At 48.0% G+C, this 14,612-nt stretch overlaps 1 protein-coding gene across 1 annotated transcript in view; it reads left to right on the top strand.

Annotated features, from left to right (window-relative positions):
- TPP1 (tripeptidyl peptidase 1) overlaps positions 1–14,612 on the top strand; it is a 187,679-nt gene that overhangs the window by 98,718 nt on the left and 74,349 nt on the right. Inside the window, exon 4 of the mRNA XM_063433424.1 lies at positions 3,587–3,737. Coding sequence (XP_063289494.1) covers positions 3,587–3,737 — 151 coding nt within the window. The remainder of the gene's footprint in view (positions 1–3,586; positions 3,738–14,612) is intronic.

The following is a 14,612-nucleotide window of genomic DNA, read 5'->3' as shown; positions in this document are numbered from 1 at the left end:
CCTCTGATACATGAAATGGTGGCCACCCAGTAACTCCACAGTATGTCCCCAGATGGTTCTTAAAGGGCCAGTAGCAGCATAATAAAATACAACATGCCCAAATATTGCATTCAAAGTTACAAATTTACCAGGGGCCATAGTCAGCAGGTAGGAAGCGGGCAGCCAGGCCTCTCCAATGCCCAGTGGCGAGGCGTGTTCCACCACATCATACTTTGTAACTTTGCTGTTATTGGTTGTTAAGTTTGTGTCCCTGTCCCCAACAAGGTCCATGTGGGCAGGGGCGTATTAGCCGCGAGGCAAACAAGGCATTTGCCTTGGGCGGCATTTTCCAGGGGGCGGCAAAAAAAGCCGCCCCCAAATGCCCAAGGCAAATGTCTTGTTAGCCTTGCGGCTAACAGACATGCCGGCGGGCTGCTGGGCGATCGGGCGGCACTGCCTGGCGGGCGGCCGGCCAGCGAGGGAGCACTTCCCCTGAGCTGTCTGCTCAGCTCCCTCGCCAGCCGCAGAGTGAGGCTGGGAGGCGGAGCCGGAATATGACGTCATATTCCGGCTCCCAGCCTCACTCTGAGGCTGGCGAGGGAGCTGAGCAGACAGCTCAGGGGAAGTGCTCCCTCGCTGGCAGTGCCGCCCGATCGCCCAGCAGCCACTGGACCACCAGGGAGGAAGAGACACCCCCCCTCCCCAGCATTCCCAAAGGTAGGGGGGGGGGGGGTAAATTAAAAAAAAAAATGTGTTAAAAATTAATTTAAAAAAAAAAGTGTTAGAAATAAATTTAAAAAAAAACGTGTTAGTGTTAGTGTGTGTGTGTGTGTGTGTGTTTGTGTCTGTTAGTGTGTGTGTGTGTGTGTGTGTGTCTGTTAGTGTGTGTGTGTGTGTGTCTGTTAGTGTGTGTGTGTGTGTCTGTTAGTGTGTGTGTGTGTGTCTGTTAGTGTGTGTTTGCCTGTGAGTGTGTGTGTATGTTAGTTTGTGTCTGCTAGTGAGTGAGTGTGTTTGTTAGTGAGTGTGAGTGTGTCAGTGTGTGTGTGTTTCTGTTAGCGAGTGTGTGTGTGTGTGTATTTAGAATGCGGGGCGGGGGGAAAGGTTGGGTGGGGGGGGAGGGGGGGCGCCTGAGTTTTGTTCTGCCTAGGGCAGCACAAAACCAGGATACACCACTGCATGTGGGCATACCCCTTGCTTGGGGATTGTCATAAAAGGCCAGTGTGGCTCCCATTAAAGAGAGATTTGTTTTACCCTTCATGAAGTTTTGGCTCATGTTTGGGGATTGAAGAACTACATTTATTCTGGGGGTTGCTGTATCACAATACTCCCCTGAGCTCTTATAAGAGCTGTTCCTGCTGCGCACTCTGGACTAGGAGAGGTTCACCCACTGGAAGCTGGATCCTTGTCTTGGGTCCAGGGTGGGTGGAGGACAGTGAGACCCCAACCAAGTTGCGGCAGTTCGTGGGGTTTACGGTGGTTATGGTGTTTCAGTACAGTGCTTATGGTGCTCGCACGTACTAGGAAGCAGCAATTGACAGGGGTAACCGGTCTGGATGCCAGGTGGCCGTCACACTGCTGCTCTCAGCTCTCACAGGAGGACCCATAGTCTCTCTTACCTGTCTGCCAGGGAGGGATTTATTACCTGTACTGCTGCTTATTACTTTCAGCTGGGCAGTGGGTTGGAGTCAGTCTGAATTCCTGGCCTGGACCTTTTTTCCCAGTTACCTATAACCTGAGGAGTGGACCACCGGCCCGCCTTACTCTCTGAATGTAACCCCCCCACGGCCCACATCTAAACGTTAATTTATGTTACATGCAACACATACTACCCTCGGGGTTAAATGGCATTATTTAGAGGAAGTCTAAACTCCTTCACAAACAACACAGTTCACTTTATCACAGAATAAAGAAGTACAATACACAGCGCGGCTCGTAACCTCTCAATTCACCTCCTAGAACTAGTTTTAATGGTCACAGAAAAAAAAAAAAAGTGGTTGAAGAAATAAACAAAAAATTAACCCCTTAACGGTGTTCTATGCCGTCCCACATTAAATGGGCTTCAAATATATATACATCTTATATATATGTAACGTCATACGTAGTGTATTTTAATATCTTACAATGACGTTACATATAGAAAAGATATATTTATATATATTATATGTTTATAAATATACGTATAATTACAATAGTAAATCAATAAAATAAATAAAATATTTTTTACAAAACTTAAATAAATTATATATACATATGTAATCTCATTCTAACTGTATTTTGTTATGAATATATATATATATGTAACAAAATACACTTAGAATGACATTCTATATATATCTATCTATATATAAAATACAAATAACTGCAAATATTTATATTATTTATTATATTACAAGGTATAATTGGGGTATGTCCAGTCTTTTTAGTAGCCACTTAGTCACAAACACTGGCCAAATATTCGTTTTTTTGCTTTTTTCACACAAAAACAAACATGAATGCTAACTTTGGCCAGTGTTTGTGACTAAGTGGCTTACCCCACTGGACATACCCCACTTGCAATACCTTGGGTTGTCTACTTTTGCAAATGGTATGCCATCATGGGGGTAATTCTCATTCCTGGGCTACCATACGGTCTCAAAGGCAAACTTACCAATCTGGCAAATTTCAATTTTAAAAACTGAAGAATGGAATGTGCTATATTTGACCCTGTAACTTTCCAAAACACCAAAAAACCTGTTAATGGGGGGTACTGTTGTACTTTTCTGAATCCAAATATGTTTTTTTTTTAGCAGTCAAAGCTAACGGTATTATGACATTTACAGCTAAAATGTCTACAAACTTTTTTAAAAATGTTCATTTCTCACAGTTTTTTACATTTTATTTAGAATAAATTATGTTTCAAATATGAATAGTTCATGAGAAATTAAAAGCCCAGTTTCCCCTGAATAAAATGATATATAATAAGTGTGGGTGAAAATAATATGAAAGAGGTGAATTACGATTAGCGCAAATACCAGGTTTTGTTTACATTTTGTTTTGATCAGAACGTGTACTATTGACTCCGTCCTGAAGGGGTTAAGACAATAATATAAAAAGTCAAAATACCAAAAAAGTGGTCAAATAAAGCACAGTTTGCAATACCCAAAACTGTGGTGTGGGTGGAGGAGGGGGGTCACTGTGGTTATTTCCTTTTTTTTTTGGGGTGCAGTATTTATTTTTGCTGTATTGGTCATTCATTGCTCAGTTTCTGGCTGAGCATTACGTGAAGGTCCACAGTGGTTGTCCACAGTCACTTGCCTCATTTGGGGTATGTCGTTAGATTTGCTTTTCCTGATTTAACGTAATAGCTACATCTAGAGTGTTTAATAATCATTCCTAGTAACCACATCTCATTATATCTCATGATTCCAATCCAGTCATTAGAGGGAAAGATACTCAAATCGAAAGAGGGTAGGCGTAAAAGGGAGGGATTCGCAGGTCGGCAAAATTCCCTGCACCCCGGTGTTAGATCTTTAGCTCATTGTTGTATGAATACATAGTTTAAGAAGAATATTTATCACGGAAAGCCTGCACACCTCCTATCACGTGCTAATGTCATTCTCTTCTTCAGGTCACTACCTGTCTCTGGCTGAAGTAAGTAATCTTATCCGACCGTCACTCGAGTCCGTCGTCAAAGTTAGAATGTGGCTGGAGAAGCATGGAGTCCAGGATTGTGACACGGTGCAGAGTGAAGATTTCCTTCAATGCCAAACACAGGCCAGGTAAGTTTTTTTTCTCCAAATATTTACCATTTGTCTCTAACACATTCACCTACTTAACATCATGATTTTCACCAGTCTTGGACTTAGTGCCTTGTTACTCTCTCTGAAATCTCTTGCTTGATCTACCATTTGTACCAGGTATACAACAAGGGTACACAAGGATGCCGTCATCAAGAGAGACAGCTCAGTGGTTAAGGAAGCCACAGGATCTTAATCTCTCTATAGTGATTGCCTATGTCTTCAACGTAGGCTTGCAGCTCCTTAAACTGCCAGATAAACACTATTCATCATCCGTAAAGAAACACTATGACATATAGAGAATCTCTCTACTTCTGTATGAAATGTGCATTTAGTGTCCACCAGTATTGGACTGAGGCATTTATCCATGTGGTGGAGAGATAATGTTTGTCCACGAGGTGGAGAGATAATGTTTGTCTACGAGCTGGAGAGATAATGTTTGTTCATGTAGTGGAGAGAGAATGATTGTCCATGTAGCGGTGGAGAGATGGTGTTTGTCTATGTGGCGGCCGAGGGACAGTGTTTGTCCATATAATGGATGCATAAGGTTTGTCCATGTTGTAGTGAGCTAGCTAGCTGTCTCTGTCTTTGAGGTTACAGGTCTTTTTTAATGTCTGTCTATGTTGATCAATAGCAAAGACGTAGTACATTCAAAGAAATACTTAGTGGTGTGCTGAAGGGACCTTGCTAGGGGAGTAACTGTTACGACTCCCGGCCCGCCGCATGGTGCGTCTGTGCCCGACCTGCATGACCGTCCCTATAAAGCGAGCTTACCTGCTCGTCTGCGAGCCGGGGACCACTCCTCCGCGTTTTCTGGGCAGTGTGCCCAAACCAAAGATGACGCCGACCATGCAGTCGCGTCCATCAAAGGCTCCGCCCCTCAAAGTTATACGGACGTGCGCGTGACGTCACGACGTCAACGCACGCACATGTTCTGGGGTCAGAGGTCACCCTTTGACCAATCAGAGCCCAGAGAGGGATATTTAAATCCCTGATTTGCCCCAGTACCTTGCCCTGTCATGGTTTCCTGTTCCTGGTTCCTGAGAGTGCGTTTATCCTTGTGATTATGATGTTCTGGTATTTTGACCTTGGCTATTCCTTGTTATTCCGATTTCTGTTTTACCTGACTTGGCTTTCCCTTTGACCATTCTCTGTCTCTAACGTATTAGTCCGGCCATTCTAAGGACCAGTTTACGTTCTATCTAGTGATGTACCGAACTGTTCGCTGGCGAATAGTTCCCGGCGAACATAGCGTGTTCACGTTCGCCGCCGTGGGCGAACACATGCGCGGTTCGATCCGCCCCTATTCGTCATCATTGAGCAAACTTTGACCTTGTGCCTCAAGGTCAGCAGACACATTCCAGCAAATTAGCAGCAGACCCTCCCTTCCAGACCCTCCCACCTCCCTCCCAGCATCCATTTTAGATTCATTCTGAAGCTGCATTCTTAGATAGAGGAGGGAAAGTGTAGCTGCGGCTCATTAGATAGGGAAATTGATATCTAGGCTAGGGTATTCAGTGTCCACTACAGTCCTGAAGGACTCATCTGATCTCTGCTGTAAGGACAGCACCCCAAAAAGCAATTTTTATGGCTAGAACATCAGTCTGCTTTTTTTTTTTTTCTTTTTTCTGTGTAATGTAATTGCAGTTGCCTGCCTGCCAGCTTCTGTGTCAGGCTCACAGTGGATACTGTGCCCATTTGCCCAGTGCCACCACTCATATCTGGTGTCACAATAGCTTAAGCTTGACATTTAAAAAGAAAAACATTTTTTTTCACTGTAATAGATTGAATAGCAGTTAGTTGTCTGGCAGCTTCAGGGCCGTCTTTAGCGCGGGGCAAACGGGGCAGCTGCCCCGGGCCCAGTTGCTCCTGGGGGGCCCAGAGCAGCTGCTCCGTGGGCCCCGCGATTTGGGTAGCCCCCCTTGGACCCGGTGGTGCGGCTGCACAGAGCCGCACCATCCCGCATGCTAAAGAGGGCCCCCGGGTGGCCCATGCACTAAGGGCCACCCAGTGGACATGTGCCAGCAGGGGCCCAGTCGGGCGCTGTTACGCTTAAACAGCGCGACCGGGCCCCTTCCTGTTCGTCAGCCGGCTGGGAGGAAGTGAGTGCCGCGAGTCACTTCCTCCCACCGGAGATCAGAGCCGCACAGGAGGAGAAAGGCAGGGAGGAGGGGAGTTTAAGAGGAGAACTCCCAACTGCCTCAGCCTGCCACTGTTCCCCAGGGAAACCACCCTCCAGAAAAGGTAAGGGTGGTTGGAGGGTGGCTAAATGTATGTCAGTATGTTTGTGTGTGTATGTCTGTCTGTGTTTCAGTGTATCTGTGTGTGTATATCAGTATGCCTGTGTGTGTCAGTATGTCTGTGTGTGTGTCAATACTTCTGTCAGTGTGTGTCAGCATGTCTGTGTGTGTGTGTCAGCATTTCTGTCTGTGTGTCTGTCAGCATTTCTGTCTGTGTGTGTGTCAGTATGTCTGTCTGTGTGTGTGTCAGTATGACTGTGTGTGTGTCAGTATTTCTGTCTGTGTGTGTCAGTATGTCTATGTGTGTGTGTGTCAGTATTTCTGTCAGTGTATGTGTCTGTGTATGTGTGTTTGTTAGTATGTCTGTCTGTGTGTGTCAGTATGTCTGTGTGTATGTCAGTATGCCTGTGTGTGTCACTGTGTCTGTGTGTATGTCAGTATGCGTGTGTGTATCAGCATGTCTGTGTGTGTGTCAATACGTGTGTCAGTGTATGTGTCTGTGTGTGTATGTATGTGCGTCTGTGTGTGTGTGTGTGTGTGTCAGTATGTCTGAATGTGTGTCAATATGTCTGCCAGTATATATTTGTGTGTCAGTGTATGTGTGTGTCAGTATGTATCTGTGAATGTTTTAATATGTCTGTCTCTGTGTGTGTATGTGTCAATATGTCAGTGTGATTGGGGGTTGGGCGTAATTGGGGGGTTGGTTGATTGAGAGGGTCGCAGGGCCGTGGGGGCCCAACAAAATTCTTTGCCCAGGGTCCTATTCATATTAAAGACGGCCCTGGGCAGCTTCTGTGTCAGGCTCACAGTGGATACTGTGCCCACTTGCCCAGTGCCACAACTCATATCTGGTGTCACAATAGCTTAAGCTTGACATTTAAAAAGAAAAACTTTTTTTTTTCACTGTAATAGATTGAATAGCAGTTAGTTGTCTGCAAGCGTCTGGGTGTCAGGCCTTCAGCGTGTAAAAAAAGTTTTTCACTGTAAGCTAATAGCAGTCAGTGTCCTTAAAGCGGGTGTCAGGCCTTCAGCGTGCGCTCTGCCAACCTCATCAAGTGTACTTTGCCACTCATATCTGGTGTCTCTATAGCGTGCCTTTACAAAGAAAAAACTTTTTTCACTGTTATAGATTGAATAGCAGTTAGTTGTCTTCAAGCGGGTGTGTCAGGCCTACAGCGTGTACTCTGCAGACCTCTGCCAGTGCACATTGCCACTCATATCTGGTGTCACAATAGCGTGCATTTAAAACCAAAAAACTTTTTTCACTGTTATAGATTGAATAGCAGTTAGTTGTCTGCAAGCATCAGAAAGTCACCCCCTTGCCCTGCGTCTGACACCTGGCTTGTCTGAACTATTAGCCCGCCAGCTTTTACCATACAAGCTGGTGAAGTCTGAGGCGTTCAAAATTTTTTTAGCTATTGGGACACCGCAGTGGAAGGTAGCCGGCTAAAATGTATTTGCACAAAAGGCAATTCCCAACCTGTACTCAACTGTGCAAAAGGAAGTAATGGCATGTCTGGCACACAGTGTTGGGGCAATGGTCCATCTGACCACTGATACCTGGTCTGCAAAGCATGGTCAGGGCATGTATATCACCTACACTGCGCATTGGATAAACCTGCTGACGGCTGCCAAGCATGGAATGCGTGGCTCTGCAGAGGAGTTGGTGACACCGCCACGACTTGCAGGCAGGCCTGCTGCCACCTCCTCCACTCCTCCTACTCCATCCTCTTCCATAACCTCCTCGGCTGAGTCCTCTTCTGCTGCTGCGTCTTGCTCCACATCAACGGCACCCCCCAGCTCCCCAGGTACTATTCCACATCCCAGATACGGCAGTGTCACGCCGTCTTGGAGTTGACTTGCCTGAAAGCAGAGAGTCACACTGGACCAGCACTCCTGTCCGCCCTGAACGCACAGGTGGAAAAGTGTCTGACTCCGCACCAACTGGAAATCGGCAAAGTGGTTTGTGACAACGGAATAAATTTGTTGGTGGCATTGAATTTGGGCAAGTTGACATGTGTGCATGGCACATGTGTGTAATCTGATCGTACAACGCTTTGTGCATAAGTACCCAGGTTTACAGGATGTCCTGAAGCAGGCCAGGATCGGCTTGGGGATGTCCATAGGAGTACTCACAGATCACTGTCCAAGGTATGTTTGTCTGGATAACCCATCAGCATTGCCATTTTGCTTCCCAGGGCAATAGTGAATTGTAAAGTCAAAAGGCTGTAGCACAAAACTCCAGCGCAACAGCCTGGCATTGTCTCCTGACACCCTGTTCAGCCACACCAACGGGTTGTGATCTGTAAGGTAAACGGTTGTCCATACAAGTAAGGATGCAGCTTTTTGCGGGCACACACCACCGCCAGGCACTCCTTTTCAATGGCAGTGTATCTACTTCCCTGGGTAAAAGTTTCCAGCTTAGATAAGCCCCGGGTTGCTCGCCGCCATCTGCTCCGACTTGGTTCAGTACTGCTCCCAATCCAAACATAGAAGCGTCTGTATGGACGAGAAAGCGTTTAGTTGGATCAGGAGCAGAAAGTACAGGTGATTTAATGAACGCCGTCTTGAGCTGTTGGAAGGTCTGTTCACACTCTGGGGCCCATACTACTATCTTAGGGAGGTTTTTATGTGTTAGATCCGTGAGAGGTTTTGCTAGGGTGCTGTAATTAGCTACGAATTTCCTGTAGTACCCTGCGGTACCCAGGAATGCGAGAACCTGGGTTTTAGTGCGGGGGGTTGGCCACTTGGCGACTGCCTCTATTTTAGCGGGTTCTGGTTTCTGTAGCAGGCTCCCGACTCTGTGCCCTAAGTATTGAACTTCTGCCATTCTTATATGGCACTTACTGGGCTTTAGGGTCAGTCCGGCCTCCCTAATCCGGTCTAGTCCGGCTCCTATGTGGGTCAGGTGTTCGGTCCAGCAGCAGCTAAAAATGGGTATATCATCCAAGTAGGCACAGGCATACTCCTGAAACCCATCCAGTAGCCGATCTACCATCCTCTGAAAGTTAGTCGGGGCATTCTTCATCCCGAATGGCATGACCTTAAACTGATACAGGCCAAACGGGGTGACAAATGCCGACTTGGGGATGGCGTCCTCGGCTAATGGAATTTGCCAGTACCCCTTGCACAGATCTATTGTGGTGAGGTACTGGCCTCTGGCCATTTTGTCTAGGATCTCGTCTATCCAGGGCATAGGGTAGGCGTCTGAGGTTGTTTTATCGTTTAGCCTCCGGTAGTCCACACAGAAACGGGTCGTGCCATCCCGTTTCGGTACTAGTACTACCGGGGAGGCCCAGGGGCTGTCAGAGTGTTCTATCACCCCTAACTGCATCATTTCCTCAATTTCTTTCCGCATATTTTCTTTAACTGCTTCGGGTATGCGATAGGCGGTTTGGCGAAGGGGGGTCTGGTCTAGGGTTTCAACTTTGTGAGTGGTTAACGGAGTGTACCCAGGTAGGTTGGGAAACGTGCCCCCCTTGTCCTGGATTAGTCTTTGGACCTGGGTTCGCTCCTGGGGGTCTAACCGTTCTCCTAACTGTACTTCTCCCAGGTCTCCGTTCTGGCCCTCTTGGTCTAGGAGATCTGGGAGTGGCAAATTATCATAATCTTCAGTGGCAGGTGCACAGATCGCAGTTACCTCTTCCGTGCGCTCATGGTATGGCTTGAGCATGTTCACATGGAGCATGCGCTTGCCTCCCGTGCCTGTGACCGGACCGATCACAAAGGTGGTATCACAAACCTGCTCTACCACCTTGTATGGGCCCTGCCAGGAAGCCTGCAGCTTGTCCTTGTGGACGGGTCGCCAAATTACCACCTTTTGCCCCACCTTAAAGCTGCGGTCCCTGGCTCCCTTATCGTAGCATCTGCGTTTCCTGTGTTGGGCCGCCTGGAGGTTGTCGCGTACGTTCTTGGTCAGCATCTCCAGGCGGACCCTAAACTCTAGCACATAGGGTACGATGGGGGTGCCGCTAACAGTCTCGTCTCCCTCCCAGTGTTCCCTAATTAAATCTAGGGGGCCCCTCACTCTCCTCCCAAATAATAGTTAGAAAGGAGAGAACCCGGTGTATTCCTGAGGTACTTCCCTATAGGCAAACATCAAGTGGGGTAGGAACCTTTCCAAGTCTGAGTGTCTATCATCTGTTTAAGTGTTCCATTAAACCGTTCACAGAGCCCATTGGACTGGGGGTGATAAGCGGACTTCAGTATTTGCTGAACCCCACATATCTTCCAGAGTTGTTGTGCGACTTCGGCGGTAAACTGGGTGTCCCTATCCAAAATAATTTCTTTGGGAAATCACACCCGGGAAAATATTCACATCAGGGCATCCGCTACCGTCTCTGCGTGCACATTAGTCAAAGCTATTGCTTCTGGGTACCTGGTGGCATAGTCCACCACGGTCAGTAAATATTTCTTGCAGGAGGGGCTGGGCTTGGATAGGGGTCCTATAATATCTACCGCTACCCTACTGAACGGTTCCTCAATTATGGGAAGAGAACGGAGCCGGGCTTTGTATCAGTATCCCTTCTTCCCTACCCTCTGGCAGGTATCACAGGTCTGGCAGTATCGCCTGACCTCCTGTGAGATACCTAGCCAGAAGAAGTTCTGGGTCAGCCTGTGCTTAGTACGGCTGATCCTTAAGTGCCCAGACAGGGGAATGTCGTGGGCGATGCGTAATAACTCCAGTCTATATTTTCTCGGCACTATCAATTGCTTTATGGGTAAAGGAATGGATCCGGACACTATTTTTTCTACAGCAGCCCCTTGTCCCAGGTGTACCTTTCCCCTTCTAATCCTGCCTGGTCTTTATTAATACGATCTTTGTAGATCTGCAGGGAGGGATCTAGGGCCACTTCAGAACCGAATTCTAGGGGGGATGTCCGGGGCGTGACATTGGGCATGGGGGGTACATTGCTTACCTGAGCCTCAGAGTGGTTTGGCGGAGCTGTGGTGCGGGCCTGCTGCCAGGTCACAACCGGATACGCCTCTTGTACTGCGGTTTGAGGAACAAAAGCTGAAGTCAGCTCCCCCAGGTCGTTGCCCAAAATAACGTCAGCGGGTAGGTCCTGCCTGCCCCACCTCCACGTTTCCGTGCCCCGCTCCACAATTCAAATATACCTTGGCAGTGGGTACTTTATAAATGGCTCCACCTGCCACCCGTACAGCAACACAGTCTCCAGTTAGGAGGACCGACCAAGCATCTTTTTCTATCTCACGGTTCCTAAAATCGCTGCCATATACATGTCCACTGAGAGGGGACGCAACAGGGATTAAACTGATAAGAATAGTACTACTTAACACACCTTATAATAACGCAGAGAGAGGAAACGCAGAGAGAGGAGTCTGAAGAAGAGGAGTCAGAGGAGGAAGGTGGCTTTAAGGAGGTGGAAGACCAAACACAGCAGGCGTCCTAGGGGGCTTGTTGTCACCTTTCGGGGACCCTTGGTGTTGTATGTGGCTGGGTGGAGGAAGAGACCTTCAATTACATCAGTGAGGACAAGGAACGGGACATGGCTAGCTTGGTATCCAACCTTGTGAAAATGGGGAGTTTGCGATTGTGGAAATGGACTGTTTGCGGTTGTTTGCGGTGCGTTAAACGGGGAGTTTGGTCTGTCACTGTGAAGCGGGCGTAACCCTTACACTACCTGATCGATACAACATCATACCCGCTCTCGGGTGGGGGCGGGGGGAGGACAGTAGGTCCCCCCCATTGTGATTTATGCCCCCCACCCACCGCACAGGGGTCGGGGCTGGGGGGGGAGGAATATTCCCCTGTATAACAATGTTTGGCATTTAGTGAATATTCCCTATTCTGCTCTGTGTCAGTGTGTATCAGGGTCTCTGAGGATAGGTGTCAATCCAGATCTGCCAAGTGATCCTATGTAGGGGGAACAGTCTCTATTCTGCTCTGTGTCAGTGTGTATCATGGTCTCTGAGGACAGGTGTCAATCCATATCTGCCAAGTGACCCTATGTAGGGGGAACAGTCCCTATTCTGCTCTGTGTCAGTGTGTATCAGGGATCTTTAGGATAGGTGTCAATCCATATCTGCCAAGTGACCCTATGTAAGGGGAACAGTCTCTATTCTGCTCTGTGTCAGTGTGTATCATGGTCTCTGAGGACAGGTGTCAATCCATACCTGCCAAGTGACCCTATGTAGGGGGAACAGTCTCTATTCTGCTCTGTGTCAGTGTGTATCATGGTCTCTGAGGACAGGTGTCAATCCATATCTGCCAAGTGACCGTATGTAGGGGGAACAGTCCCTATTCTGCTCTGTGTCAGTGTGTGTCAGGGATCTTTAGGATAGGTGTCAATCCATATCTGCCAAGTGACCCTATGTAGGGGGAACAGTCTCTATTCTGCTCTGTGTCAGTGTGTATCATGGTCTCTGAGGACAGGTGTCAATCCATATCTGCCAAGTGACCGTATGTAGGGGGAACAGTCCCTATTCTGCTCTGTGTCAGTGTGTATCAGGGATCCTTAGGATAGGTGTCAATCCATATCTGCCAAGTGATCCTATGTAGGGGGAACAGTCTCTATTCTGCTCTGTGTCAGTGTGTATCAGGGGCTTTGAGGACAGGTGTCAATCCATATCTGCCAAGTGACCCTATGTAGGGAGAACAGTCTCTATTCTGCTCTGTGTGAGGAGGAGGAACGGGAAATGAGTAGCTCGGCATCCAACCTTGTGCAAATGGGGTCTTTCATGCTGTCGTGCCTGTTGAGGGACCCTCGTATAAAAAGGCTGAAGGAGAACAACCTGTACTGGGTGTCCACGCTACTAGACCCCCGGTATAAGCAGACAGTGGCGGAAATGTTACCAAATTACAAGTCGGAAAGAATGCAGCATTTGCAAAATAAATTAAAAAGTATGCTTTACACAGCGTATAAGGGTGATGTCACAGCACAACGGGAATCTAACAGGGGAAGAGGTGAAAGTCATCCTCCTCCTCCCACGACCACGCCATATCTGCCAAGTGACCCTATGTAGGGGGAACAGTCTCTATTCTGCTCTGTGTCAGTGTGTATCAGGGGCTTTGAGGAAAGGTGTCAATCCATATCTGCCAAGTGACCCTATGTAGGGGGAACAGTCCCTATTCTGCTCTGTGTCAGTGTGTATCTGTAGCAGTACTTACCCTCTCCAGGGGCCGGCCGGGGTCCTCTCTTCTCGCCGCGCGCGGTCCTGCTCCTGCACGAGCCGCGCGCGGCTCATCCGACGGCCAGATCAGGAAGGCGGGCAGTGACCGCGAGAAGCGGTCACGTGTCCCGTCTGACACTAAGAGCGCGCCGCGTGTCTCGGGCGCGCTCTTAAAGGGACAGTGGGAGACTAAATTTAAAACAGTCTCCCATTGGCCCCTGTCATGCCACATTCCCCATACAATCACGTTTTGGGGGCGTGGATATGACAGGGGCCAATCAAAGTGAACTCTAGGGTATTTATACTCACCTGTTTCCTTAGTACCTTGCCCTATCGTGGTTTCTGTTCAGTTCCCTTTAGTGCTTGTATCGTTCAGTTGTTTTTTTTGGTGCTTGACCTTGGCTTTGTTCCTGACTCGGCTTTCTCTTTATCCTTGCTTGTCTATCCGCCGGTTTGCTCTCCCCTGTGTACCAGTCCCTGGCTTTTTCTACTTTACGCTGTCTCTCGGTTCCCTTGACCTCGGCTTGTTCTGGACTCTGCCTTTTCTTGTACTCGTCTAAGTCCGGCCATTCTAAGGTCCGGTACGACGTATCTTGTTTTCTTGCCTCTAGACTATCTGGACTATTCTTGCGTGTTGGGGTATATTACCGTGACATTACGATAGGGCCATGGACCCCGCAGGTTTAGGACAACAGATGGCCACTCATGAGGCTAGATTTGCAGAATAGGATCACCGTATGGATCAAATGGCTCAAGCCATCCAGACACTTTTATCCAGAACAGCTCCGGTACCTGTACCCAGGGGTGTATTTACCACAAGGCAAACAAGGCATTTGCCTAGGGCGGCACTTTCAGGGGGGTGCCAAAAAATGCCACCCGAAGCTCCCAGACAAATGCCTTGTTTGCCTCGTGTTCTAGGGCTGCCCACCTTACTGCGAGTGAGTGTAGCTGTCAGTGTGTGTCGGTGCGTGAGAATGGGCGTGCTTGTGAGTGTGTGTCAGTGTGTGTATGTCATTTTATGTGTATCTGAGAGTGTGTCAGTGAGTGGGTGTGTCATTGTGTGTCTGTCAGTGAAAGTGTGTGTTCGTTAAACAGTGTGTGCCAATGACTGTGTATCTGTCAGTGAGTGTATATCAGCGCATGTATCAATAAGGGCATGTGTCTGTCAGTCAAAAAAATTGTCCTTGACATGAATTGAGGGGGCAAATTTAGATTTTGGGGATGCCCGAATTTAGTAATGCCTAGGGCAGCACAAATCCAAAATACACCACTGCCTGTACCTGCGCCTCCTGTAACCCTGTACCAGACACAGCTAATATGCCTAATGCTTCAGCACATCTAACCCCGCCACCTAGGTATGGAGGGGATGCTAAGACATGTAGGGGATTCCTTAATCAAGTGGAATTGGAATTGTTCTGGACTCTGCCTTTTCTTGTACTCGTCTAAGTCCGGCCATTCTAAGGTCTGGTAAGACGTATCTTGT

Source organism: Pelobates fuscus, chromosome 1, assembly GCF_036172605.1.
Source record: "Pelobates fuscus isolate aPelFus1 chromosome 1, aPelFus1.pri, whole genome shotgun sequence".
In the NCBI taxonomy this organism is placed as follows: domain Eukaryota; kingdom Metazoa; phylum Chordata; class Amphibia; order Anura; family Pelobatidae; genus Pelobates; species Pelobates fuscus.
The sequence above is the reverse complement of the archived record's forward strand: the minus strand, read 5'-3'. Positions and strand labels throughout refer to the sequence as shown.